General features: G+C 39.0%; 1 protein-coding gene across 3 annotated transcripts in view; it reads left to right on the top strand.

Moving 5' to 3' along the window:
- nrp2a (neuropilin 2a) overlaps nucleotides 1-27898 on the top strand; it is an 87055-nt gene that overhangs the window by 215 nt on the left and 58942 nt on the right. For all 3 annotated transcript variants that reach the window (XM_079813136.1, XM_079813135.1, XM_079813137.1), the window contains exons 1-3: nucleotides 1-469; nucleotides 10082-10259; nucleotides 24629-24810. The exon at nucleotides 1-469 is cut by the window's left edge. In XM_079813136.1, coding sequence (XP_079669262.1) covers nucleotides 397-469; nucleotides 10082-10259; nucleotides 24629-24810 — 433 coding nt within the window. In that variant the 5' untranslated portion in view covers nucleotides 1-396. The remainder of the gene's footprint in view (nucleotides 470-10081; nucleotides 10260-24628; nucleotides 24811-27898) is intronic.

The raw sequence follows: 27898 nt of genomic DNA, 5'->3' as shown, positions 1-27898 counted from the left end.
GGCAGCGTGTTTTAAGCAGACGATTAAGGGAGAAATCCCTGCGGAAACCTCTATCAACCCATCGGAGACCAATAAGGCAATGGAGCGCAATAACGCACGCAAATCCGTGACGGCTTTATAACGGAATACAGTTGAAGATCTCTAATTTATTTAGTTTTATGACAAAGCATGACTTTTTTATGAATACATGAAATAGAACATGTCATGCACAGTTTGCATTTGCTGTGCGCAATGGGCTCAACAGAACTGCTTTTGAATGGGACATTCTGAGCATTATAACGACGAAAAGGCTTATTTTGTTTTATTTTCTTAGTCTGATTATCGACATTTGTTCCTTGAAGAAGATCACTAGTTGAACACAGGTCACTTCTTCAAGGCAGCACGTTTTGTGGAAAGATGGATTTCTGGATATCTCAACAAGGGATTGCATTTATCTTTTGCTTCGTTCTGAAAGTCAGCGCAAAAGAAAGTAAGTTTGTCTTTTCCTTTTTTTTTCTTTAACTTTCATAACGGTATCTGTGTGTCCAAATTCCCATCCAGTGAGGCTATCCGCAAATGGCAAACAGATTTCTCTCCTGGCGAAGCGAACGTGTGTTTCTGCTGTCCGGGCAAACCATGCTGAGAAAAGGAGAGCTTCTGGTTTTATTTAGTGGAGAAAAGGAATATGTAACAAATGGCACATAAATGGTAGCCTACACATTATTTGAGCCTTGCAGAACTGCTTTCCCTCGCGCTGTCTGCTGACCTTAAAATAAATGTTTTGCTTAGGCATTATCTCAAATGTTCATGTCTAAAGATGAAACCGAGACGGACTTAGTAAGCCGGGGAACTTAGACTTCCAGTCCAAACTGTGCGATATAGGTCATTTATAATCATAAAAAGTAAGTTTTACTAAAAACTTCAGCTTTTTGAGTTTTTTTTAATAGGTTTCTCCAATAAATCAATGCAGATCTATACCCGTAATGTAACATCAATAACCTTTTCTATAAAGATACATCAAATGGGTCTTTAGCCTATACTGCTATAAAGAACCATTTAAATATTTTAAAGAGGTAACAGCAGAAATCACAAAGTTAAATCAAGCCATGTTCAGTGTAACCTTGCCAGAAAATATCACTAGGCAGCCATACGTCGCGTTATTAGTTTGATAGGTGATTTGGGGCTAGTATTAAACTAAATTAACAGCTAGGCTATATGAAGTTTTTGCTTCTGTCGATAACAATTATGTTATTAGATAGTCTCAACTGAATGGGCTAATTACAATATAAACGTAGGCAATTCCGAATAGGCAACTTCAAAATATAGCCAGTTTTTAAAAAGTCAGTATAGGCTACCATATTTTGTTACTCTACTTTTACATGAAAGTAGGCGACAGTACCATGGTACTTTATGGTGTCAAATGCATTCGCAATTGTAATGACTAAAACGACAATATCGTCATTATTGCACAGTTATCATCACTATTTCGAGCTATCATCCCTATTTTTATAGCTACTACAAAAGATAATTTAGCCTAGGTTCTCGCGAGAAGAAATTTACTGACAGATTTGTCATTAAAAAGTCGACCCATGGGTCTTTGTATATTTGGTTCCTCACCGTTGAATAGTCAACAGTCGCTGTTGGTCTTCATAATGAGGGGTTTTCACGGCAAAACAGTCAGGCGCGAGCGGACTTAAGTGCGCGCGAGTTTCAGACCGCCTTCACGCGCGTACAAAACACCGTATATCGCAGTTTCGCCCATTTCTCCCGGATTAGCAAAACAATGGTTCATTAGAAGCTGTCACATAAGCAGAAGTGATAAGGCTGCAAAAACATAACGCTGTCCAAGTTTTCACGAGAAATATTTGAAAGATATCGTCAACAATGCATCATTAATTTTAACGTTAACAGCTACTAAAAGGGACAACAGTATGTGAGTAGGGCTTGGTCTTTTGACTCAAAACCTTATGAGATACTGTGATACATCTTAATGATGTTTTGTGTACACTACAACAACCTACTAACAGTGCAATTTACAGTCATCTGTCAGTCCTTTCAAATAATCTATATAGGCTGTACTTACAGTGCAGCAGCACCTGCACTTTTAAGCCCAACAGGTTGAAAAAAATGATGAAGCAGCTTGAATTAGTGATGAAAGATCTTCAATGGCAGATGAATGAACCCTAGAGTCTTACTTTGAATATGGATGACACTGTGGCTCTCCACCATTGCATTATTGCTTTTGATAGCTATATACATTTTCATCCGAATGCAGATAGCATTTGCAATGCCATCGCACCCATATGCCATTACTACAAACGAATAAACCACTTTAAAGTGGCTGAAGCTTTAGAAATAGAGCTCACTAATTGCAGTATTGTGAAGTGCAAATGAATAGAGATGGAGTTTTACAAGGTTGTTTATTTTCTGCAATCACTAGCATCTGTAATTACAATTTGATAATTGTTTTCGTATTTATTTGGGGGATAATTAATGCAAACAGTGAGCTTATGTCTTGTGCAGACAATTATGGTATTATTTCAAGGTCGGGTGTTAAAAAACCCATTTGGACCACAGCCTGAAACTGCACACATGCAGGTACTTCTGCAACGCCCCCTTCCCAGAGTGGCACCAACCGCAACAAGCTCAACACAATACGCTGAATTATGGACAACAAAGACACAGCGTCTCTTGTGTGAGGTCCATGCCTTTAGGGGCCCTTCTCAGTTTTTGTCCTGGCCAAAAAATGACATGTTGACCCACATAGAATGATATCAGACTGTCCATATGTTAGCAGTGTCTTCGCAGTGGCTCATGTTCAATGCCTCTCATTTGTACCTACTAATCATAACTCTTATTTATGTACATCTTGTCGAACAATGCCCTCAAATCTGGAACCTTCCTTCCAGGGAGTTTACCTGATGTTTACCCGCATGGACTTTTCTTGCAAAGCGCTGCTTAAAAGCGAAAAGGTTCAGGATCATTGCATTGATTTGCAGTGTACTTTAAGTTTTAGGAACTAGTGATGCACTTAGAGGGAGGAAAGTGAGCATATTAAACTGCATTTTTACTCTTTTTGCCCATGCAAAACTTGCTGCCATGATGCTAGGGTGTAATGGGTGATTGCCACAGTTGCTTTGTTTTTGCTAGGTTACTTTTGGTGTTTAATAACTGAAAAAGAGCCAACCTCCAAGTCTCTATGACATTCTAGGACTTCTATGGAATGTTTTTGCCAATTTTATCATCCTCCAGGCAAACATCCCAAGGCTGATATCTTAGAAAAGTAATAGCAAGCATTTCCAAGCTGCACAGTTTGAGGTATCGTCTGTGTCTGTAGCACAAACGTGTGTTCAAATCACTACGATGAGCATTATCGTGATATTCGCCTACTGTGTAGCAGCTTTCCTTTACCTCTAGGACAACTTTTTTATGTCCACTGTTTAGCTTGACACACCTGGTTAAAGGATAGACAAGAAAAGGCAGATATAAAAACTTCATGTGAACAAACAAAGCACTTAGTTCTCCCCAGCGTTCCTGCAAATAGAACGACGTACACGTATCTATGCACACGTACACACATCGTCTTTTCATCTTCAACACCCCGAGTGGTTGTGTATGCCGTTTCATCCTATTTTTCTGGTGTTCATGAATAGAAGAGGTACTAATCTATGCAGAAGCTAGCAGTCTCAGCTCGGAAAAGAAGGTCAGAAATTTGCATTTGGGGCCAGGAAACCACGACCGGATCAATCCCTGCAGAGGCAGTGGGTGCCGAGAATTCCCTGGATTGCTTGAATTGAGGAGGAATTAAAAATATAGCATAAATAATTGAAACGGCCCCTCCTAGTTAGTGTCATTTTGAGCTTTTAGTGGAGCATGTGTGTGGGAGTAAGAGGGAAGACAGACAACGTGACACATTGATGTTTGAAAATTAGGACACCGCTGAAGTTTCGGTGAATGGTAACTGTAAAATGTATGATGCATGATCAGATGTTCACCGGGAATTGGTGACTGGAGTGTATTATGAATCTCTAAAATCTGATTGGATGCACTTTGTTGGAAGTCTTTGCGAAATAGCTGATGCATGGAAACGTGACCGCACATCATTTGATTTCCATGATAATGGAAAATAAATCTTTGTTTCTTGGAAACATCCTAATGTTGGTATAATAAACGTTATTAGTTGCTTATTATGATTACCTTTATTACATGTAATTATTTATCGAATATTGATGTCTTTTATATACTATTTAGTTCTCGTCCAATTGTTGCTCTAAAGAATATAGAAGGTTTAAAGTGAGGAAATGGAATCTGTTCCAAAAAGTGAAGTCAAAAAGTTTCAGCAATGAAAATGAAAAATGGAATGTTTCTTTAAAGGGATTTCTTAAAATTTCTTCAAAAATGAAAATTCTGTTATCATTTCCTCACCCTCATGTTTTTACAAACCGATATGGAAAAAGTAGACCTTAAAAGTACAATGAAAGAGGACTTATGTCATCTGAAGCTATATGAAAGCTGTGTGTGAAAAATAGAATGCAATTTAATTTGTATGGACGCTTTTGGTTGCAATGAAACTCATGAGAAAGAGAGTGAGAAAGAGTGTGAGTGAGCAAGAGAAAGAGAGAGCTTTGGTAAGGATGAATGGATCGGTGCTGATTTCCTCACCGCGGGTGACAGCACTTTTTAATTAAGGTGTGAATGGAAGGATGGAGAGAGAAACGGAGAGAAAAAGAGCGGGAGAGAGAGATGGAGATATATCATGGGCTCTTTACATGGATGCAACTTATCGCAGCAGTGACAGCTCAGCACAGCGATGATTCCATTAATAGAAATTAATGCAGAGATGAACAAAAAACATCTGGGCACACACAAGCACGCACGCACACACAAACGATTTGTATTTAGGGAGCTGTACATTTTAGGTCCTTTTTTGTGTTTTTCTGCATTTTGACTGTTGTAGTCTGTTAAATGCATCAACTAGAACCTCACAATATTAAAGGGTAAAGGTATAAAAGGGTTAGACTTTGTCATTCAAAACATGTTTTTCAAACTGAAATATGAGTAATTATTTACTAGTAATCCTTCCCTCTAGTGATCCACAACTACTGCAACTCGCTGAGTCAGTGAATTGAACCTAAGAACAGAATCAGTCTGATCGGTTCGTAAAACTGGATTAATTGAAAGGATCTGATTGTTCACAAATCGGACATGGCTACGTCTCTCATGAACTCTCATGAATGCGTAAAGTAGAGCCAGGGCGAACTGATTAAGTTTGAACTTTGTGAGAGAAGTGGCCATGTGCAGTATGAACAAATCATTCAGTCAGATGTCTGATCTTTTCAATGAATCGGTTAATTCAGGTCTGAAATGTTTACAAAGACTCACTAAGCCAGGGATCCAGTCACAGCTTACTGTTAATGACTTCAATTTCAGTGTGTTCCATCCTCACCAAAAAGATTGTGCACAAGTCATATGGATCATGTTTATGGGTTTTATTGAACAAACCATTTAAAATGACACAAAACCTTATTTTTATTCTTTGTTCATTCCAGCAACCAGGTCTGAAATCTCTTCTCGAGGCTGTCTGTAGCCCCTCTCCCCTTCTGTCTCCCTACATGAAAGGACAGATCTGTCTAAAAAAGTGCAGAGCACGCGAAATCCCCCCCTCATGGATTTATCCTCAAGACCCTCTTCCCTGAAAACACACAATAGAGCGATAGACACAGCCAGAGAATACATGCAGACTGAATGAAAATGCTAGAATGATTGCTATCTGTCTGTCCTTTTGTGTTCCTGTAATATATTGGGTAATAATACTGAGATGAGGTGAGGAATTCATAGGAGGAGGGCTGGAAGGGAACTGTCAAGTCATCTTCAGCACAAAATGAAAAAAAGAAGTCTATTGTTAGGACCATTTTTTTCCATTGTGACATTATTTTCATTCATTTTCATTAATGTAAAGAAAAAAAAAGATGCGTTAAATGGTAAAGTATTTAACATTATAATAACATTTTACATTTGTTTTATAAACTGCCTTTGCTGATTTCTGATTTCAGTAATTTCAACCATTAATGTAATGGTTTTCAAAATCAGCTTCACTTTTTATGCTAAAGATGAATAGACAGACAGACAGACAGACAGACAGACGATGGAATGGATGAATGGATGGATGGATAGACAGACAGACAGACAGTGGATGGATGGATAGATAGATAGATAGACAGCCAGACAGACAGACAGACGATGGATGGATGGATGGACAGACAGACAGACAGACAGACAGACAGACGGTGGATGGATGGATGGATGGATTGACAGACAGCCAGACGATGGATAGATAGATAGATAGATAGATAGATAGATAGATAGATAGATAGATAGATAGATAGATAGATAGATAGATAGATAGATAGATAGATAGATAGATAGATAGATAGATAGATAGATAGATAGATAGAATGGCAGACAAACAGACCAACCGACTGACCAACCAACACATAGTTGGATGGATAGATGGATAGACAGATAGAATGATAGACAGAACGACCGTCAGACAGACAGATAGATAGATAGATAGATAGATAGATAGATAGATAGATAGATAGATAGATAGATAGATAGATAGATAGATAGATAGATAGATAGATAGATAGATAGATAGATAGATAGATAGATAGATAGATAGATAGATAGATAGAATGGAAGACAAACAGACCCACCGACCAACCAACAGATAGTTAGATGGATAGACAGATAAAATGATAGACAGACAGACAGACAGACAGATAGATAGATAGATAGATAGATAGATAGATAGATAGATAGATAGATAGATAGATAGATAGATAGATAGATAGATAGATAGATAGATAGATAGATAGATAGAATGGCAGACAAACAGACCAACCAACTGACCAACCAACACATAGTTGGATGGATAGATGGATAGACAGATAGAATGATAGACAGAACGACCGTCAGACAGACAGATAGATAGATAGATGATAGATAGATAGATAGATAGATAGATAGATAGATAGATAGATAGATAGATAGATAGATAGATAGATAGATAGATAGATAGATAGATAGATAGATAGATAGATAGATAGATAGATAGATAGATAGATAGATAGATAGATAGATAGATAGGCAGACAAACAGACCGACCAACCAACAGATAGTTAGATGGATAGATGAATAGAATGATAGACAGACAGACCGACCGGCCGGCCGGCAGACAGATAGATATATATAATTGTGCATTTTTCCATGAGTATCTCTGTGTGTGCGCTTGGCTAGTTTCTCCCCTTCAGACGATAGAGTTGAAAGGGTTAGAAGGATTCGGTTGTTGCCTTAAATGCCACCTCATTTTAAGGGTACCTTTTAAAGCCATAATAGCAGTGGAAATGTCAACACTTGAAAGAAGCCCCAACCATCCTTATACCTTTTATTCAGTCTCTTATGACTGGCACATCAGCACGAATGGGAGTCTTGGCTTCAGGCAATACTCAACTCCTTGTCTCAAGATTTTCCACCACACCAATGCATAGCTCTGAAGATCTTTAACATGGTTTTAGGACGCCCCGCAGCTCGCTTTTGAAGGGAAATTTCACAAGTTTTCAGAAAATTCTTAGATATTGAGAGTTCTGGAGTCGTGCATTTGGGGTTTATGAGTCTCTTTGTGTCTAATTTTTACAGAGTCTCATTTTAAAATTTGATTCTCTGGCTGCATCTCTATTCCTGTGTTGCTTTAATATCAGAGGCTCCATCCATTCTCAACTCCCTAAACATGGGCAATGATCATATAACTCGAGCAATGTTAGAAATGTTCCCACTGGTATAGATTCTCCTGAGCTCTAGCTTTTACCAGTTGTGGGGTAAGGATGAAGTAGTCATGAAGTTTGTTCAGTCAGAGAGAAGGAGGAGTTTTCCTAATGCAAGCTAGACAGCCGTGTTTATCTATGCATTTGCAGAAGCCGGCATCAGACCCAGAACTGTCAATCAAACCACCCTCTTTCTCTCTGAACCTGCTCTTTCTGATGTGTGTTGCGATGTAAACATAAGTGTGATAGTGAGTTCCACTCACCTTTTGTGAAGGTGTACATTTGTTTTGTTTTTTATCTGAAAAAAAAAAAAAATCTTTAGGCTTGTCTTCTCATAAGGTTGATGGCAATAATCATGCAACCATGTTCTCAATGTCTGAGTCATTCCTTTTATGTAGTACCTTTTTAAATCTGTAATATGCTCATCTTTTAAAATGTTGATTTCATCAAACTGATTCTTGTAATTGTTCTTAAGCTGGGCTTTAAAACGGAAACGGTGATGTGTTGAACACCCTGTTCTGATGATGCAGGAGTTCCAACTATGGCAGCTGAGAAGGCCATTCTTTGTGTTCTTTTTGAATAATTTTCGGAGCCTGATGAAATCGCTATAAATACATGTAAAAAACTGTCCTTGTCACTGCCCTTGCTGTTCACAATAAAAGAGTGAATGGGAACTGTGGTTCCTAATTATTGTGATCCAACATTTGCCTCACATTTCAGGATGAAAAGACAAACACGTCTTCTAATATCTTCAATTGTTTCGTATACCGAGCTGCAGCGGACACATTTGTAAACGACTTTACTTGGACTCATTGTGCGAGCTGTCTCTTTAAAACCGCATGGTTTGTATACATGTTGTTGACTGACATTTTTGACACACCCACCAAACAAGAGAAAACGTCAAAACGTCTCAAACCCCGTTGCACACGTGGCGTTCAACCCGGAAACCGTAGCAAAAACGTTGCGCTCCGGTTTGAGCTTGAACGTGCCCCTGATGTATTCTCAACAATAATGATGTCACTTCCTGGAGGATGATGTCATCCAGGAACTGGCTTTTATAAGTTAAAATGATTTTGTTTTACTGAAGACTAACAGGATACAAATTGAAGTGCATGAGGACACCTATGAATTGATCACCAATTTAAAAAAAAAAAAGTAAATAAATTGCTAATAATGTTTAATTAGTAAGTTCAGGGAGAAATTACAAGAATGGCATCATCAGTTTTATCTTAAATTGTGAACTAATTTAAAATGAATTAGAGCAAACAAATTCATTTGATTTCCATTTTTACAAAGTGGGAGTTAAATATTCTATGAAGGTTACGTGAAAATGCTGCACAGTAGGAATGACCTGTCCGCTAATTCCTCAGTTGTCGTTCGGCTGATATGTGGTTAAAAACCCCTCTCTTTGCACAGTTGTCATGGTGAAAGACCAGAAAGTATTTCTGTCTCCTAATCTTAGCTCCATTTAGAATAATAATGACCTGAATGATATCCGCTATGTGTGAAGGCGGCATGAAAAGGACTGTTGCGCATGTTAGGATGAACGCTAGCATGTGGAAGGAGTGTTCGGTGAAGATAGCAGGGAAAGCACATTGGGTGGGGTGGTAGAAGAAGGCTTTGTTATGCTGGATCCTATTACAGCTTTGGGGATGACCCTTGGACCTCCAGAGAAGAGCCCTGTGTGTCACTTCCTGTCTTGGATATGGTAAACTATTATATTTTGTAGAGAGCATCATAAATGTATTGAATGCTTCCAGACTTCTATTAGCATTGTGAGGAAAGGTTAACAAAACATAAGGTAATTGGAAATGTGGGTGTCATGTCACAAACTTTATTTACAATATCCACACAGCAATACCATTAGGGAGATATTATTTTAGCTTTAAGTCAGCATTCCCAAACAGTTTTACTTCTAGAATGTGATGTTTTTCCCGCCAGGTCTTGGTGACATCATCCAACATGCACCAGTTGCATAGCAACTTGTATTAATGTAGGAAATGGGGTTCATTTGGATTTCCGATTTCATTGGATTTAGGTTTCAACTCCGTATAGCAGTGTTTTTGTCCCTTGTGTGTTTTGACAGCATAAGTATTCCTGTTAGCCACGCAGTGCTCACTCAGGGATTTGGTAGTGCTTGTGATATATGTGTTTAATTTGCCTTGCGTTCACGCCACTCTGCTTGGCCAAATTAGCGTTAAGTATGTGGCTAATAACTAACTTATCTAAACCACTACCTCACCTCGCTTTCCTTTCTGTCTCTTTCCTATTTGTCTTAGTTGAGACCTGTGGAGGCCACCTGGATGCCAGCGATGCCGGTTACATCACATCTCCAGGATACCCTCTGGAATACCCGCCCCATCAGAGCTGCCAGTGGGTGATCAGCGCACCCGAACCCTCACAGCGCATCGTGCTCAACTTTAACCCCCACTTTGAGCTGGAACGACTGGATTGCAGGTGAGAAGAATGTGTGGGATAAAGGAAATTAGATTGAAAAAAGGGAAAAATTAAGCACTAGTCCTACGGAATGACGAACGATAAGGACGTGCGTGCAATTAATTTACCTCCGATGGAGCATTCGCAAAGCCTGCCTTGTGTGCTGAATTGTTGATGAGGTGACAGTGGAAGATAAGGGAAAAGAGGGTGTGAAAGAGGTAGATGTGGAATATACTTAATTTATCGGATGAGAGAGAAAGATGTGAGTCAGGGGGAAGGTATGATGTGGAAAACAGAGATATGTGGTATGGAGAATTTAGGAGAAAAAGGCGACTTGGAGAGGAGGAGTGCTAGGTGGAACTATGTGAAAAGAGGAATGACGTTAAGAGAGATATAATAGGGTTTAGAGTGAGCCTAAAGGGCTTACGCAGGGATGCAGTGCAGCTGTCACTGGCAAAGGGGGTCGTCTAGAAGGCTTTTTGTAGAACTGTTTCCCCTCAGCTGTAAAATTAATTATGTTCATCCATAGGCTCTCACTTCTCAGAGTCTGACTTCCATTATAATGACCAGTAAATCAGTTCCACCAACGTCTGTCCGTTTCTTTTACCCTTATATAGTCTCAGCCTCAGACGTCACGCCCACGGACCGTTGGCTGAACGTCTGATGCATATGGCACGAAAAATTGGAAACACTAAAGGAGTTTCGAAGTCGTCATCTGATTGAATTCTACAGAATTTCTGGGAGACGTGTGTGTCACGTTCTTTAATGGTCCACCTGGAAACAAAGATGCTGTGACGCCAAACCTGCTTATGGAAGAAGCAAGCTATTACACAACTGTGACAATGAGTGTTTATCAGGATTAAATCAATTTGGATTTCCAAAAGTATGTAACGTTTGAAATACATCCAAGAGTTTTACACACAGTCTGTTATTGTAGGGACTTTGAGGTTAAATTTCCACTCCCCTAAACATGACGTGGAACAAAACGAACTGTGATTGGTTTGCTTTACATGTCAGTGAGACAGCCTCTGGCCGGTCCTTGGCCAATGAGAGGTGCTATGGAGTCCAGACCTTCTGCCGTCAATCTGAAGGTCTGGGCACACGAGACTGACCCTTATATAGCTTAGAAGCTGCGTTTCCACTGAAATTATCCAGAACAATTTGTCCCAGGAACTTTTTCCCCCAGACCTGTTGTTGTCAGCGTTTCCAACGCAGTCTAAAGTACCGTTAAGATTAGCCAAGTTAGTCTGGTGAGGTTGGGCTGCGCGCAACGTTCCAGTTCCCGCTGGATTTCGCCCTCCGCATATAAGCTTAATAAAGCCTGAACCTCATCGTCGGTCCATCTGTAGTATTTTTTAAACTCCATTGTTGATTCGAATAGCAAACAACTCTTACTGTATGCACCGCAACAGACTTTTAAAAATGGTAGTTGAAATAAAATACTGGAGTCAACCAATCAAAATGCTGCGTGAGCTCAACCAATGAACATGTTTAGCTGCCAAGTCCCACCCCCGAAAATTCCTGAACTTTGAAAAAGTACTATCTCATGAGCAAGGACTTTGTGATTTGGTATCTTTTTACTCTGAACTTCATTTAGACCCTGTTCCCTGCGCTCGAAACACACCGAGTACCACCCAAAAGTCCCTAGTTCCTGGGGAAAGTTCCTGCGGGTGAAACGCGGTATCCTAAAACAGGGGTGGTCAATCCTGGTTCTGGAGGGCCATTATCCTGCATTATTTAAGTCCCGCTCTAATTAAACACATTCAAACCAGTTAATCGCGGTGTTCAGGATTGCTAGAAACTTTAGGAGAATGTGTTGGGGCAGGTTGGAGCTAAACTTGACAGGACATTGGACCTCCAGGAGCAGGATTAGACACCCTTGTCCTATAAGCTATTTGTTTAATACATTTCTAAAGTTTAACTGTTGTGCAGATGGCAAGATATATTCTGTTCGTCAACAAATTCACAAAGTGAATTCAGATTCTAAATTTTGAATCGGGTGTAGAACTCTAAACGGCCAATCATATTTTCAATAAAAATAGTGACAGCTAGCAATGAAACAGTTCACAATGTGGCGTGACAAATCTGGTCATGGTTTAAAGGAGTAGTTCAGCTGAAAATGAAAATCTTGTCATCATTTATGCACCCTAATGCCTTTCCCAACCTGTATACATTTTTTTTTCTGGCGAATTGAAAAAAAGATACTCACCCTCAGTTTTGGTACAACATGAGACTGAGAAAATGATGAAAGAAATTTCATTTTTGGGTGAACTATTCCATTAAGTCTCTCTAAAAGACTAGTGACAAATGGTCTTGTACTTTGGAGACATTAGTGTAAATTGCTGTCTGAGAATTTTACTGTCTGAAATTATTATCTGTCTTCTTCAGGGCGGCATTGTCCCTGCTGGTGTGAAATGAATGTTGTTTTTAAGCACTTTTCTTTATGAGTGGTTTAAACCCACTGTGGCTTCCCCATGGGCCTCCAATTTGTATAGCAGCAGTGGGGGAGGTTGTATCTCGGTTACATCTGTAGGATTCCCCTAAAAAAAACAGCTGTGAAGATACATACCATTTAAATTAGGCAATGTGCCAAGTCCTCATATGTTTATATAAGCAAGCAAGGCATTCACTGCTGTGGTACATTTGGAGATTTATCCAAACAGCCAAGGAAGAGACATTGGGTGAAGGGGGAAGAGACAGAGAGAGAAGGACAGACCAAAAATACACACCTCAGTGGCTGATCTTTTCTGCTGATACAGCTCAGGCTAATGCCCCCTTCACTCCCCAAATGAACATTCTGGATTTGCTGTGTACAAATGTTCAATCTCTTTTCCTGCTTGGGTGGCTTCATCAGGTCGGACAGCTCCACTCTGGCTGTATTTGTTGTTTAGATCAGGCTTCCTAAATGAGAAAGAGTGTACAGAGGTGTCAGAGTGGTAATACCTTGAAAGACATTCCCGATTGGACTCAAGAACAGGTAAAAGTCTTAGGTCACTTAGCACAGGGGGAAATGTAAAGGTGGTTGCCCAAAATTGTGTGAATGGATACTTAGTATTAGGCATGTAACGGTACACGTATTCGTACCGAACCGTTTTGGAACAGGGCTTTCGGTTCGGTGCACGTGTGTACTGTTAAAGACTGTTCCGATTCAGACTGTTACAGAACAGTTAACAATCGGCTTGTTTTAAGTGCGAGTTTTAAGACTTCAATCCGAGTTACCACACGAACATATTAAGTATTCAGTCCATTTTATCACGACATTCAAACGATAAATTGCCGTTTTGACGCTCTTTAAAGTGGCGTGACTGATCACTGATCACAGTTCAAGCGGCCGCGCGACGCGCTCGTGCGTGAACGCGATCATCTGTGAACGCGATCGATCATCTCTTCCTAAAGAATAAACATGAATGAACATCTGAAGGTATGTTGAGGATACATTACAACTTACTGTCATGTATATATGTGGTGTAATCGCTCAATCAGTGTCTCAACGGCGGAAAGACGTCAATATAACTGCTTGTAAACTAAACAATGTCACTTAGCATCACATTTACCTCAGGCAGTCATTCAGTGTCCACAGAATTGTATTCACTAGAGAAATCAACTCTGTCACTAAATATATGCTCTATATTAGCCTATATATTCATTATATTCTACTTAACCTGTTAGTGATGTCTTAATTATTTCATGTATGCTTAAATAAACCTGTCATGAAAATGACAGATACTGTGTATAAATGATTAGGATATTTCAATAACGAATTGGAGAAAAACTATTTTATAATTAGATCTAGAAGTTATTGCAAAAACGTATGTGAAGTTTACATGTTGGCATACAATGTGTTATTAGAGTTTTGATTATTATACCTAAAAAGAAATAGCAACTGAGTTTAAGCTAATAGTTTGGGCTCTGTTGTTAACCTTTAATATTAATGCGCAAGTAAGGGTTCCCAATATAGTTTACAGCAATATTTTCAATAAACTTTGTTATAATTTAATTCATTTACTTTTTTTTCAGTAAACCACTGTTTAATAAAAATAAATAAAAAGCAATTTTGTAAAACTGCTGTACCGAACCCGTACCGAACAGTGACTTCAAAACCGAGGTGCGTACCGAACCGTCAGTTTTGTGTACCGTTACACCCCTACTTAGTATTGATATTCTTGTGCATGATAATACAGGAGTTTTCAGTCCTGCACTTTCCTGCAGAGTTTAGCTCCAACACACTTGCCTGGAAGTTTCTAGAAGGCCTTGATTAGATGGTTCAGATGTGTTTAATTTGGGTTGGAGCTACACTCTGCTGGAAGATGGCCCTACAAGAGCAGGATTGGACACCCATTTCAGAGTTGCAGATTGGAGGAAACATGAGCAACAGAAGGCTTTTTTTTTTGTTGCACTTAACACTGGGTTAACGTCACTCTAAACACCATTTTTTTTTACCCCAAGTAAAGGAACATTTCACACTTGTAATTTAGAATATTGTATATTTTTGCTCTGGAGCAGGGTTAGCTCTACTTTTGCAGTGTTAACCCTGCATTGCGGTGCCAAACAACCTACATGATTAGCAACAGATAATCAATCACGTACATATTTGTATGCTTTTGACAGTCACGGAAACACATTGTATATAAACAGTAAATTCACAGTTTGAGAGGAAAAATATCCCATGCTGACAAAAAACGTGACAATTTGAGTGAAGACTGAGACCGTTTCATTGTTACCTTTATAGTCCGAAGTATCCATTCAGTATAAACTCTAGTCAGCAATTCAAGGATTTGTGCAATGCTAGAGCTTTTATGTGAGTAGGTCATGTGCTGCGTTCATCCAATCAATGACGCTGACCCCGCTAATATGCAAATAAGAACATTAACCCAGGGTTTAGAAATGTACAATATGAAACTTCAGGTTATGAATACACAGGATTAATTGTTTACCCCAGGAAAATTATAAGCAGTGTGAAACGTGAAGCAAGTTAACCCAGGATTCAGTTTACCCAGGGTTTAGAATTACCCAGGGTTAATTATTTCAAGTGTGAAAAGCCCTAGCGACTGTTGACGAATCGATGCAACAATCAACAGTACAATTATATGCCAACCTTCAGCGTGGATGCCCCTTCAGACCATGGTAGTCTGGTGTAAAGAGAATGTGCAAGTGTGCCTAGGCATATCTTGGTTACTTGCAAGTGTCTGAATCAAAACTCTCGAATATTTCACTGATTCAATGCCAGTAACATCCCAAATCAAGCAAGAAGTTTCTTGGAAGTCTAATTGTAGTGGCCTGGTTTCCTAACAAACTGATATAAATCTGCCCACCCTGGATATTGAGTAAAGCCAGCCCAGTCAGATTAGAGTTTGCCGTTTTGGGCAAACTCTTGCCCTTATTGTGTGTAGTGTGCACTATCAGAAACACTGTGCAAAAATTGCACTATTAGGGGTACTACAGCTTGTCAGTGGGGTAGTACCCTTAAAAGAGCAAAATTGTACCTCATCTACCCCTAAATGGTGCACATTGCCTTGTATCCTTGATGTACTACTATGAACCTTTATGGGGTAAATAGATGTCCTTTTGAGGGTATTGCCCCTGTGACAGACTGTTGTACCCCTAATGGTACAATGTATGCACATTTGTTCTGAGAGTGTAAAGTCTGTCTGAGGTTGATACTAGATATTAGCAGGGAAGGATTGTTGTTTATTTGCTGTCAGTTGTAGTGAGCTGAAATTGAGCTCAAATGTATTTTGTAGTCTTGAGAGGTTATGGAACAAAACACACACTGTCCATGTACCACACTCATTCTTAACCCTCATTACTCCATCCCACAATCTGAAAGTGTGTAAGGAAAGTAGCAAGAAATGAGTAATGGAAAATCTGAAGAGGTGTCGGATGCTTTACGATACTATGCTTCGTAAACAGGTCTCTTTCTAATGGTCCACTTCAAGCGTCCATCTCCTCCATCTGTATTTTGCTATATATACAATGAGTCATCGTCAGCACATTTAAGCGACGTATGATTGAAAGGCCTGGCTCCGTCTTTTAGATGGCAAACACTCACACACACTAGCAAGCACATTTAAATTCACCTTGTGCTTATGAGTGCTGGCTCGGAGTCTCCGTTGCTCGGAGGAGCTGCCTCAGTTTAGCTTAGCTTGCACAATTTACTCTAGACAAGGTCAAAGCAGCTCCTTGTGCCCTAAACCATACTAACTAATGTGCTTCTAAAAAGCATCGTGTGGCTCACATGATGTAGTTAGGATAGGTGTGGTATCAACGACATTTTTCAAGGGGCACTTCAGCAGGCAATTTTTATTCCTGTAGCAAAGCCAGATGGCTTTTACCTGGAGGGCTGTGAGCAGATTGATCTGAGATAGATGCAATAAAAATGGCAAATGAAATATATGGCCATATCTTTAATGTGATACTCTTGTCCTTTGAGATGACGGAAAAAGTGTGGTGTGGTCAGGAGGAGAGATCTATCTATCTATCTATCTATCTATCTATCTATCTATCTATCTATCTATCTATCTATCTATCTATCTATCTATCTATCTATCTATCTATCTATCTATCTATCTATCTATCTATCCATCCATCCATCCATCCATCCATCCATCCATCCATCCATCCATCCATCCATCCATCCATCCATCCATCCATCCATCCATCCATCCATCCATCCATCCATCCATCCATCCATCCATCCATCCATCCATATCTATCTATCTATCTATCTATCTATCTATCTATCTATCTATCTATCTATCTATCTATCTATCTATCTATCTATCTATCTATCTATCTATCTATCTATCTATCTATCTATCTATCTATCTATCTATCTATCTATCTATCTATCTATCTATCTATCTATCTATCTATCTATCTATCTATCTATCTATCTATCTATCTATCTATCTATCTTATCTGTCTGTCTGTCTGTCTGTCTGTCTGTCTGTCTGTCTGTCTGTCTGTCTGTCTGTCTGTCTGTCGTCCATCCGTCTGTATCCATCCACTCTATCTATCTATCTATCTATCTATCTATCTATCTATCTATCTATCTATCTATCTATCTATCTATCTATCTATCTATCTATCTATCTATCTATCTATCTATCTATCTATCTATCTGTCTGTCTGTCTGTCTGTCTGTCTGTCTGTCTGTCTGTCTGTCTGTCTGTCTGTCTGTCTGTCTGTCTGTCTGTCTGTCTGTCTGTCTGTCTGTCTGTCTGTCTGTCGTCCGTCCATTTCCATCCATTTCCATCCATTTCCATCCATTTCCATCCACTCTATCTATCTATCCATCTATCTATCTATCTGTCTGTCTGTCTGTCTGTCTGTCTGTCTGTCGTCCATCCGTCCGTATCCATCCACTCTATCTATCTATCTATCTATCTATCTATCTATCTATCTATCTATCTATCTATCTATCTATCTATCTATCTATCTATCTATCTATCTATCTATCTATCTATCTATCTATCTATCTATCTATCTATCTATCTATCTATCTATCTATCTATCTATCTATCTATCTATCTATCTATCTATCTATCTATCTATCTATCTATCTATCTATCTATCTATCTATCTATCTATCTATCTATCTATCTATCTATCTATCTATCTATCTATCTATCTATCTATCACCCATTTGAATACATTTCTCCACCCATTTGTCTCATCATTATTCTCAGAGTAGATCTCCATTATATTTTCTCAGCTTAACACATTACTCTATATGCAAACAGCAGGTTCCTTGTGAATGCTAAATACTGAGTTCATGTAATGCATACAGAGGGAAAAGTAAATTGTTGTAGAAGGATTTAAATGCTGTAGTGCAGTGGAAAGGCTTAAATCGAAACCAGATCTGATTCAGAATCACCTCTCAGACATAAAATATTGACAGAGAGACAGTTGTTTTGGCTGAGGAGGGAATCTAGAAGAATTACTGGTAAGCGTCAGACAGATGTGAGCGATGAAGTCTGCATCACTCAAGGGAGTCTACGCTTCACTCTAGTGATGAAAGTTCTCACGTTTACTATGCAGTGATATCTTCAGATGTTGAGGTGCTAAGCTATTGAGCAGCATCAGCGTTTCTAAATTGCGAGCATGATATCACCCTATTTCCACTTTTCCTTAGGGACAAAGGATCAATGCATGTCCTTTGCCCTTAATGAAGAATCAATGGACCCAGCACGTTCAGAAGAGTGAGGTCATGGTCAAGAAGGTCACAAACCAGCGGACCAAAGGCCACAAGGGTCATGTGCACAAAACGAGCATCAAATAAATGAAAAAATCACAGTTACAATGATGGCTATTCTTAAATCAATAATTTCTCAACAAACATAATGAATTGTTTCCAGCTCCTACAATCTGAAATACCAAACGTAGGCTACCTGTGACCGCACATCAGTTCATTTCAAGCTACAACTTACTTGGAAATGTGTTTGTCAGCATTACTGGCAATTGGCATACATTATTCCTTTGTCCACTAACTGGCCACAGTTAATCAATTTTCTGAATATCGATAGTCTTTATATATGTCAGTTAGTAAAGGCTTGTCTTAGTAGAGCTTGATGATGGTTTCATATGCTTGATAATTATTCAAATAGGTCAATAATGTTTTTTTAGGACACAGCAATTTCAGTGATGTTTTTAGGGCATTGGAAATATATCAGCAACCCCGGAGTGTATCAAGATATTGATAGCTTAAAAAAATGCAATCAATCTGGAGCAGTATAAAGTGACACATTTGGGAATTCAAATATTTAAAAAAGTCTCTTTTTACCCCGAGAAGCCAATTTTCCCCTGAAAAAGTTTTAATATCGTTGATGGAAAAAAAGGACCTAATGCATTCTGATAAGGCCTAAGGCTTTCGATGGCAACATAATGGGAATTTGGAGACGGCACGTTTTGACGGGAATATACTGAATCTCGGAAGGCCAGAAAATTCTCTCTTCTAAAGGTGTGAGTTTTGAAAAAAAAAAAAATCACAAATGTTGCTTTATAGCCAGTTTTAGTGTTGTTTATGAAAGCCTCAGGCTCCTGTGGTCTACCCCAGTCATCTGTAAATGTCAGCGCTGTATCGGACAGCCATGCTATTTGTTTCCCGACCGGATTGAAGATGGCAACCCTCCCTCCCCCTTGGGAACCCTCCCCGGCATCTATTTAATATTTCACAGGCACTTATAGCTTATTAGGCAGCCCCCCCGGGGGCCAAACGTGCAGCTTTCCATGCAGACTCTCAGCATTATTTAATTTCAATTTTACTGTCTTGGCCGGTTGACGAGCCGTCCTGGAGCACGTCCTGCGGCTGCTGGTCTAAAAGCATGGCAGAATTCAAATGAGCGGCCATTGTGTTTTTTGATTTTGAAAAGCCAATGTGATTGTGTGTCAGACTGAATTATATTCTGAAAGCCACTGAGCTGAGTTTGAGAAAGATAGAGCTACAGGGCGTCTTCATAGGACAATAAAGATATGCCATACAGCCTATCACAAGAGCTGTTTGATTTTAGCTACGTTTCATTTCCAGGAATCAGCAAGGATCATGAACCATGATTTGCTACTTGCTATTGCTATCTAAGTACAGTGGCAAGAAAAAGTATGTGAACCCCAGAATGTGAATAATTCGAACAAAATATGAGATCATACAAAATGCATGTTATTTTTTTATTTAGTACTGTCCTGAATAAGATTTTACATAAAAGATGTTTACATATAGTCCACAAGACAAAAAAAAAGCTGAATTTATCTTAATTAATGCTTAATTAAGCATTAAGAGCCAGGGGGGTGAAAACTTAAATTTAAAGGTAAATTGTACTTAATTTGTCTTCTAGGAAACATGAAAGTTGCTTCTGTTGCTTCGAAAGGCCATACAAAAAATAATAATAATAATAATTTAAACATAATAAGAAATATTTGGACATCTTCATCGTGTTCAAAAGTTTTTACCCCCCGGACAAACAAGGGACTCAAGAACAACCATCACACACCAAAAAAAACCCCCATTTTGGATCATCCAGGTAACGACAAAGAGTATTAAGAATCAAGGGTTCATAAACTTTTGAACGGGGTCATTTTTATACATTCAGCTCTTTTTTTGTCTTGTGGACTATATGTAAACATCTTTTATGTAAAATATATTATTCAGGACAGTACTAAATACAAAATAACATTGAATGATCTCTCTTATATTGTTAAAATTATTCATATTTTCACAGATTCTGCAACGGATTCAAATGCTACTCTAAGGTACTTCTAAGTACACTGGGTAAACCCAGCCTGATCTGCCAGCGATTTGATTTCGCCCGGCAACTCAGTCTAAAAACCCATTCATTCATTTCTACTGCTTCTGTTACACTTTTGCGGGAACCAATCACAGACTGGCTTATCCACCTGGCCCACTATTGGAGGGATTATCACGATGATGGATAGAGAAGCGATGGGTCGTTGCCTGTTGATCACGCCTCTTGTGGTCTGATTGGTTGAAGGACTATCCAATTGCGTTCAGAGTCATTTGAATTATGCTTGTTTATCACGCCTCTTGTGGTCTGATTGGTTGAAGGACTATCCAATTGCGTACAGAGTCATTTAATTTATGCACGTTTATGCTCGCTTGTGCAGTAGAAAATACAGAGCAGACTCCCCAGACCAATGTTCAATCTTAAATTAAGCTTGGTCTGGTGATAGCCAGACAAACTTCTAAGTATACCACTATACTAAGTATGACACCATATATACCATATATATATACATATTTGCTTGAATACATTTTTTTTTACCACAATGGCCTACCATTAGTTACTTTTATGGTGCTATAAGGTAGCCTAGAAATCTAGACGCACCCTAGCGGCAGCAAATGTAGTTTGCAGCCAGGGTCGTCTAGCAACTCTCCGTTGGCTTGCGAGCTGGAATAACCACACTCTGGTCAGGCCAATCACATCGAGTATAGAGTCGGTGGGCGGGCTTAACATAATGACGGCAGAGTTGCTGCGGTTCTGCGTGCTACTAGTAAACAAAGAAGCTGGCGAACATCAGTCTTTCGAATAGGCTTTGGCCGCGACTCTGGAAAACGAAGCTTTTGTTTGACAAAATAACAAAGAACAGCACTGAAGTCCTTCTTAAGAAAGGAAGATGTGTTCGGAGTTTTGCCGATTGGATACGGTGAAAGTTTAATCTTTCATCTAGCTCTGCTTCACCTTCTTCGTTGCTCTGGTTGGTTGTAGCGCCATCCTATTGCGTGCAGAGGGAATTTGAAAGACAACCGTTTATCCTGCCCCTCGGATTGAGCCCTGCCAATGGTGTGTTCCCAGACCCAACATCTTGATGTGGGTCTGGCTTGTCACTAGCTATAAGGTACATAGAAGAACATTTAATCATTGTAGTGTCCATAATACATAACATTACTCACATATTTGTTATGTGCAATGGACGCCTGAGCCAAATATAAAATCCGACAGTGACGTTTACCAAGCCAGAGGGTCTTATGATTTAAGAAACACATGCTGGAGTGTTGTTTATTGTGTAGGTCGGTTTCAGGAGGCTCAGAGATTAATGGGGTCCAGGCTTATGTTACGCCCAGTGTCACCAAAGCACAACTTTTTTTTTGATTACAGGCAGGAAACAAACACGCTGTAGTACTGTAAATGCACAAGACAAACAAGGATAGTAGTATCCGTACCCCTGTGTATCTGTCTGTCTGTGTATTTCTCCAGACAAACTGCTCTTTAGGGCAGCTAGTGACACCTCGGGGGACTTTGCAGGCCTGAAAAAAATGCTTGAAAAACACCGTAGGTGTGAAAAGCAATTAGCAGTGAAGAGGCTGGAGGGGAGAGGAGACAGAAAGTGAGATTGGAGAGGAAGACATGTCTGAACATGAGACAGGGACACGGGGCCTTTGCCCTCCTCGTGTCAAGCCTCTCTTCCCTGCGCACACTTACAGACATACCACTGTCTAGGGAGTTTTCATTGCCGCCTGTAGCACCTGAATAACCGTTGAATCGTGCATAATTAGCATGCATAATTGCAGCTCTATTGCACCGCGGTAAACAATTTGAGCTGTACGCCTATAAAACAATGTTATAATACTGTGATAATGAGAAAAAAGCTTCTTGCGTTCAGTCACAATTGCTGTAAAATTGATATATACACTTGATTTGAGGCATTCATTTTTGTGTGGGAAATAAGTGATCCGGGCACTTTTGTTGATCAATGGGCATTCTGGTTTGTTTCCACTCTCAAGCGTGTCTCGAAATGCACCGGAGCCAAGTGGAGGCGTCTAGAGATGGTCAATATCCACATTTGACACACTCACTTGTCACTGCTAATCCAGGAGCCAAGAGCCCCTACAAAATCAATTACAACCTAATTACCTTTGCACACAGTTTACAAGCCTTCATCCCAGATCGTCTGGTATTTGAGGTGAGATGGACACAAACAGAGAGTGAGGGAGAGTTTGTGTGTGTGTGCATGTGTGTGTGGCTTTCCTCACAGTATGTAGCTGTACTTTAGGAAGCTTGTTCCCAAAAGTCGTTAGAGGAGAGGCTAGGGGATGGATTAAATATTCACAATTGTGTTCAGTTCAGATTCAAAGCACTGATTCAAAACTCTGCCATCCCTTAAAAATTTCTGACATGTTATAAAACTCTTGTGCATTTTTTATGCATTTAGATGCTGTACATATATACATATATGTACGTGTGCTTGTAAATGTGTAGGTTGTTGAGACGTCTTAGGTCTAAATATACTCCGCTGTACCTGAAGTCTCCAAGTGTGCGGTCGGCCAGGGGGGTCCAGAGCAATGAAAAGTCAGAGACACCTGCCTCTTTATGTCATACTGAGGGGCCCGGGGCCGTGTCAGGTTTTCACAAACACACACACACACACACACACACACATGCACACACACACACACTCACACACGTTGGTGCACCTATCATTATGAGGACATTTTATAGGCGTAATAATTTTCATACTGAACAAACTGTATATTCTACCCCCTTACACTAACCCTACCCCTAAACCTACCCGTCACAGAAAACTTTATGCATTTTTACATTTTAAAAAAACATTATGTAGTATGTTTTTGAGCTATTTTCAGTATGTGGACTCCTCACAAACCACATTTACGTTGTAATACCAGTGTAATACCCATGTCATTATACAAATTTGTGTCCTCATAAATCATATTAACAAGCACACAGCCAGCAGTTATGCAGCTCCACCATGCATAATTCAATTCAATACAAAACAAGATAAAAACAAATAAAAAGTTTCTGTTTATGCCCTAAATGCCATATTAATATATTAATTATTCTCATTATTATTGTTAACTGTTTCCATCTTGCAGATTTACCCCTAAACGAAGGAATTCCTTGCAGTGCAGTTCTTCAAACACTTTGTGAATCAGTTGGACTGAATGATTTTTTCGAATTGTTTCAAAAGAATAAGTTGATCGGGATTCAATTGCAGGCTTGTTTTTGGGATGGTAACACTAAGATAAACCTAAACTTACAGAATTTCGAAGCCTACTACAAACAAAGTCAATTTTAAAGATTCACTCTCTCAGTATAGAGGAAGTCTGTTTGGCATGGGAATGATGGTTGGGAATGATGGCGTGTGTTTACAGGGATCTTGTTCTTGTTTAGGGGTTAAATGGGGCAAGCATTCCTGAGGTGTGAGAAGAAGTCTGACTCATGCCTCTCTATGGCCAGATTTATTATAAGGAAGCTCTCATGCAGACAGCCGGCTGGATTTTTGGGAGTCTTTTGCCTCATTTAGACATTGTGTGTGAAGTGTTTTGGCAGAAGAGGGCAACGCACATTAAGGGATTATTTTGGCTGGACAGGTGGTCATTGTCTCAGCTCCTTCAGTCTGTCTCTGAAGTGACATGAAAAAATGTGTGTTTGTTGTGATAAGGCAGCAGTCCACCGAGGGTCAAAGGTCACCCCAGCTCAAATTAAAACAACTCCTTGCAATTCCTTCACAGTTACTCATTGCTGCAGAAGATATTGCATTGCACTTCCTTGGGTTTTTAATGTTTGTCCTTCCCAGAGGAACAGTTTTATTGCTCTTTTATTGCTTAGGAGACTTCATAATGGAGATCTCAGTTATGCGTAAATATCAATTTATCTGATATTTTACTTTACATTCTGAGAAATAGGACATTTTTCATTAGGAGAAATAAAATTAAACAACTGTTGACTTGACACACAATAAAAGTACAGCGCTATCAAATAAATGTGGACAGCAGCTCAGATCATTTGGTCTTGGAAGAAATATTTCAGTTCATATTGAGATTTGTGCTTTTTGAATGCAGGCATTTTCAAATGTTAAGGATGCTTAACTACCAAATCTAAAAATCAGCATTTAAGCCTGCACTGTTTTTCTGCTTTTAGGTATGACTTCATTGAGATCCGAGATGGGAATTCTGAGTCCGCGGACCTGCTGGGAAAGCACTGCAGTAACATCGCTCCTCCTGCCATCATTTCCTCCGGTCCCGTCATCCACATCAAGTTTGTGTCTGATTATGCACACCAGGGTGCTGGATTCTCCCTGCGCTACGAGATCTACAAGACTGGTGAGTGAGCTCAATCCCGCTGCTCCCGTGTGGTTAAGGAAGCGGATAATTTGAGGAACACTTTTTTCCAAGGAAAATTTTCTATTCCTGACAATGAACAGCTCAAGGATTCCCATCCTATAATTCCTTTCACAGGTGCTTAGATTTTCTCAGATGGGACACTAAATTATTAAATGGCTATTTTATATATATATATATATATATATATATATATATATATATATATATATATATATATATATATATATATATATATATATATATATATATATATTTGTTAAGTTTACACACCCCTTGCTGAGTCAGTGAAAATGTGAATAATTTGAACAAAATAAGAGAGATCATACAAAATGCATGTTATTTTTTATTTAGTACTGTCCGGAATAAGATATTTTTTTCATAAAAGATGTTTACATATAGTCCACAAGACAAAAAATAGCTGCATTTAGGAAAATAACCCCGTTCAAAGGTTTATGAACCATTGATTCTCAATACTGTCGTCACCTGGATGATCCACGACAGTTTTTTGTTTTGTTTTGTGATGGTTGTTCATGAGTCCCTTGTTTGTCCTGAGCAGTTAAACTGCCCAATGTTCTAGTTTTCTAGCACCATTTGCATATTTGAACTGAGATGGATCTCAAAATCATACAGTCACTGCTGGAAAGGGTTCAAATATGCAAAAGATGCTGGAAAACAACAAAATAACATGCATTTTGTATGATCCCTTTTATTTTGTTCAAATTATTCACATTTTCACAGATTCTGCAAGGGGTTCACAAACTTTCAAGCAGCACTGTCTATCCGCTTGATAAGTCATGACGTAAGGAACGCCGTTTCTGGGTCCAAGCCTCAACTCGTTTCACTTGAGAATGCCATCGACGGCCGTTTATGAGTGCTGTTTATTCATATTAAACATCAAACAATTTAAAAAGTTAAACATTTTAAATACTTACAGTCTACACAACAGTCTCTGTGCTCACAGCGTCACAGACATTCTTATTTTAACGATTTATAAAAGATGAATCACTGTCTGGCCATCTGGAATTTTGGTATGGAGATAAAGGTTATGATTATGTATTTTTTGTATGAGCGTTTGGACCCGGGAGCTCTGCCACGTGACGTCAGACTTAACAACCGGATACTATTTACAGTATTTTTAAATGTATAGATATTATTGTTATTCTTACTTATTTAAAAGTGTGTTTATTTTGTTATTCTTTTTTTTTTTTGTGTGTGTTATAATTAGGGCTGTCAAAAGATTAATCGCGATTAATCGCATCCAAAATAAAAGTTTGTGTTTACATAATATATGTGTGTGTACTCTGTTAATTATTATTTATATATAAATACACACACAAGCATGTATATATTTAAGAAAAAAATATTATTTTTATATATAAAACATTTATATTTATATATATTATAGATTATATAAATGTATATACAGTATATACATGCATATATTTCTTAAATATATACATGAATGTGTGTGTATTTATATATAAATAATAATTAACAGAGTACACACACATATATTATGTAAACACAAACTTTTATTTTGGATGCGATTAATCGCGATTAATCTTTTGACAGCCCTAGTTATAATGTTTTCTCTTCACCTATTTAACACCTATTTAAACTACATTTTGTTTACAAATGGATTTCCCCCCCCTTAATTTTACTATTTTTGAAGTTTAGCACGAAGCTCATTTGAGAACATTCTGAGGTGAAATGCAGCTTTCACACTTTCAGTGTCAGTTGTGTCTGCTGTAGATGTGTTGTGAGGGTCCTGTTGACAAGAATTCAGCAAATGTTTGGATTCTGCATTTCGAAAAAATAAATGAATCCAGTTCGTCTTTTCAACGAGGCAATATTTCTTAAGAAACGTTTGGCACACTTCACATAAGCCATTATTTTTTGGTTACTGTCTCTCTAGATGTGAAGATAAGCAACACATTTCCTTTAGCTGTTTTCTTTCGTCGCTCTGTGATCTTGGTGTTTATGTGTGAAGTCTCAGTCGGTCTTGCCCCTTGATTGATGGTTGATTGGAGCAGGCTGGTTTTTGAGGGTCACGAGTGGCTCAGGTTGATTTTGGAGGTGCTCTTGTTACGCTGTAAATCTCGTTAGCGGAATGACCTCCTGCGACCTTTAACTCGCGGTTCCAGAAGGTCGCGGCTCCTCCGTCCTGCTGCAAGACACGCCGATTCTTAAATGTTCCCTCAAAGTTTCCGAAACGCTCCCAGACCAATTAAACATCAAGGGAGAGAAGAAAAGAAAATAAACTCAGTTTAGAGGAAAGGCGGGGAGGGGCGACGCTTAACTCTTTTCATCCCTTCGTGAGCATGCCAGGAATGCCCTCTTAATTGGACTCTGATCTCTCGTCCTTGGGGAATTAGAGTTTGGAGTGCACTGGTAATTTGTGTGTGGACTTTGGAGCCATTTGGAGCCATCTGTATTAGCCATTTACTGTACTAGCTAGAAGTATACTGACAAGGCGTCAGAAAATGTGAGCAAAGCAAAGTTCGTTTTCTTTTACAGGCTAAAGTCAAAAGAGACCACCTTTAAATCTCTGATATTGTGGTCTGTAGATAAGGCTCGGGTACGTCAATGGGATTAGACTTAGCTAAGTATAAGAAATAGTCATATTTGGCTTGGCAAACACCATTAACTAGCACTACAGCGTTCCTTGAAGAGTATTGCTCTAGCCGTACACTCATGGGAGTGCAGCGATTAATGTTGTTTTGCAACAGCGATGATTAGCCTGGTAACATTAGCACCGTGGCTTCATCGTGGCTGATGGGAAAAACAGCAGAGTTATTCTATCTCTAAGCCTTCACCTCACCTCAGTAATTGCTGAAATCATCACCATTGCCCTCAGGTACTGTTACCACAGATACAGTTGCTAACTCTAGTAGTATGACTCACGTGATAAGCCCACAATCTCATTTTACACTAACCAGAGACTGCCCAAGAACATCTTTTAATAAAGGCGTGATATGCTTTTTCTCTTTTGGGATGCTAATATAGCCGTGTGTGGGTGTAACAGCGATGGAGTGAAGAGGATAGATTTACGACTTGCAAATGCTTT

This window comes from Gobio gobio (assembly GCF_949357685.1).
Source record: "Gobio gobio genome assembly, chromosome: 3".
Classification (NCBI taxonomy): Eukaryota; Metazoa; Chordata; class Actinopteri; order Cypriniformes; family Gobionidae; genus Gobio; species Gobio gobio.
The sequence above is the reverse complement of the archived record's forward strand: the minus strand, read 5'-3'. Positions and strand labels throughout refer to the sequence as shown.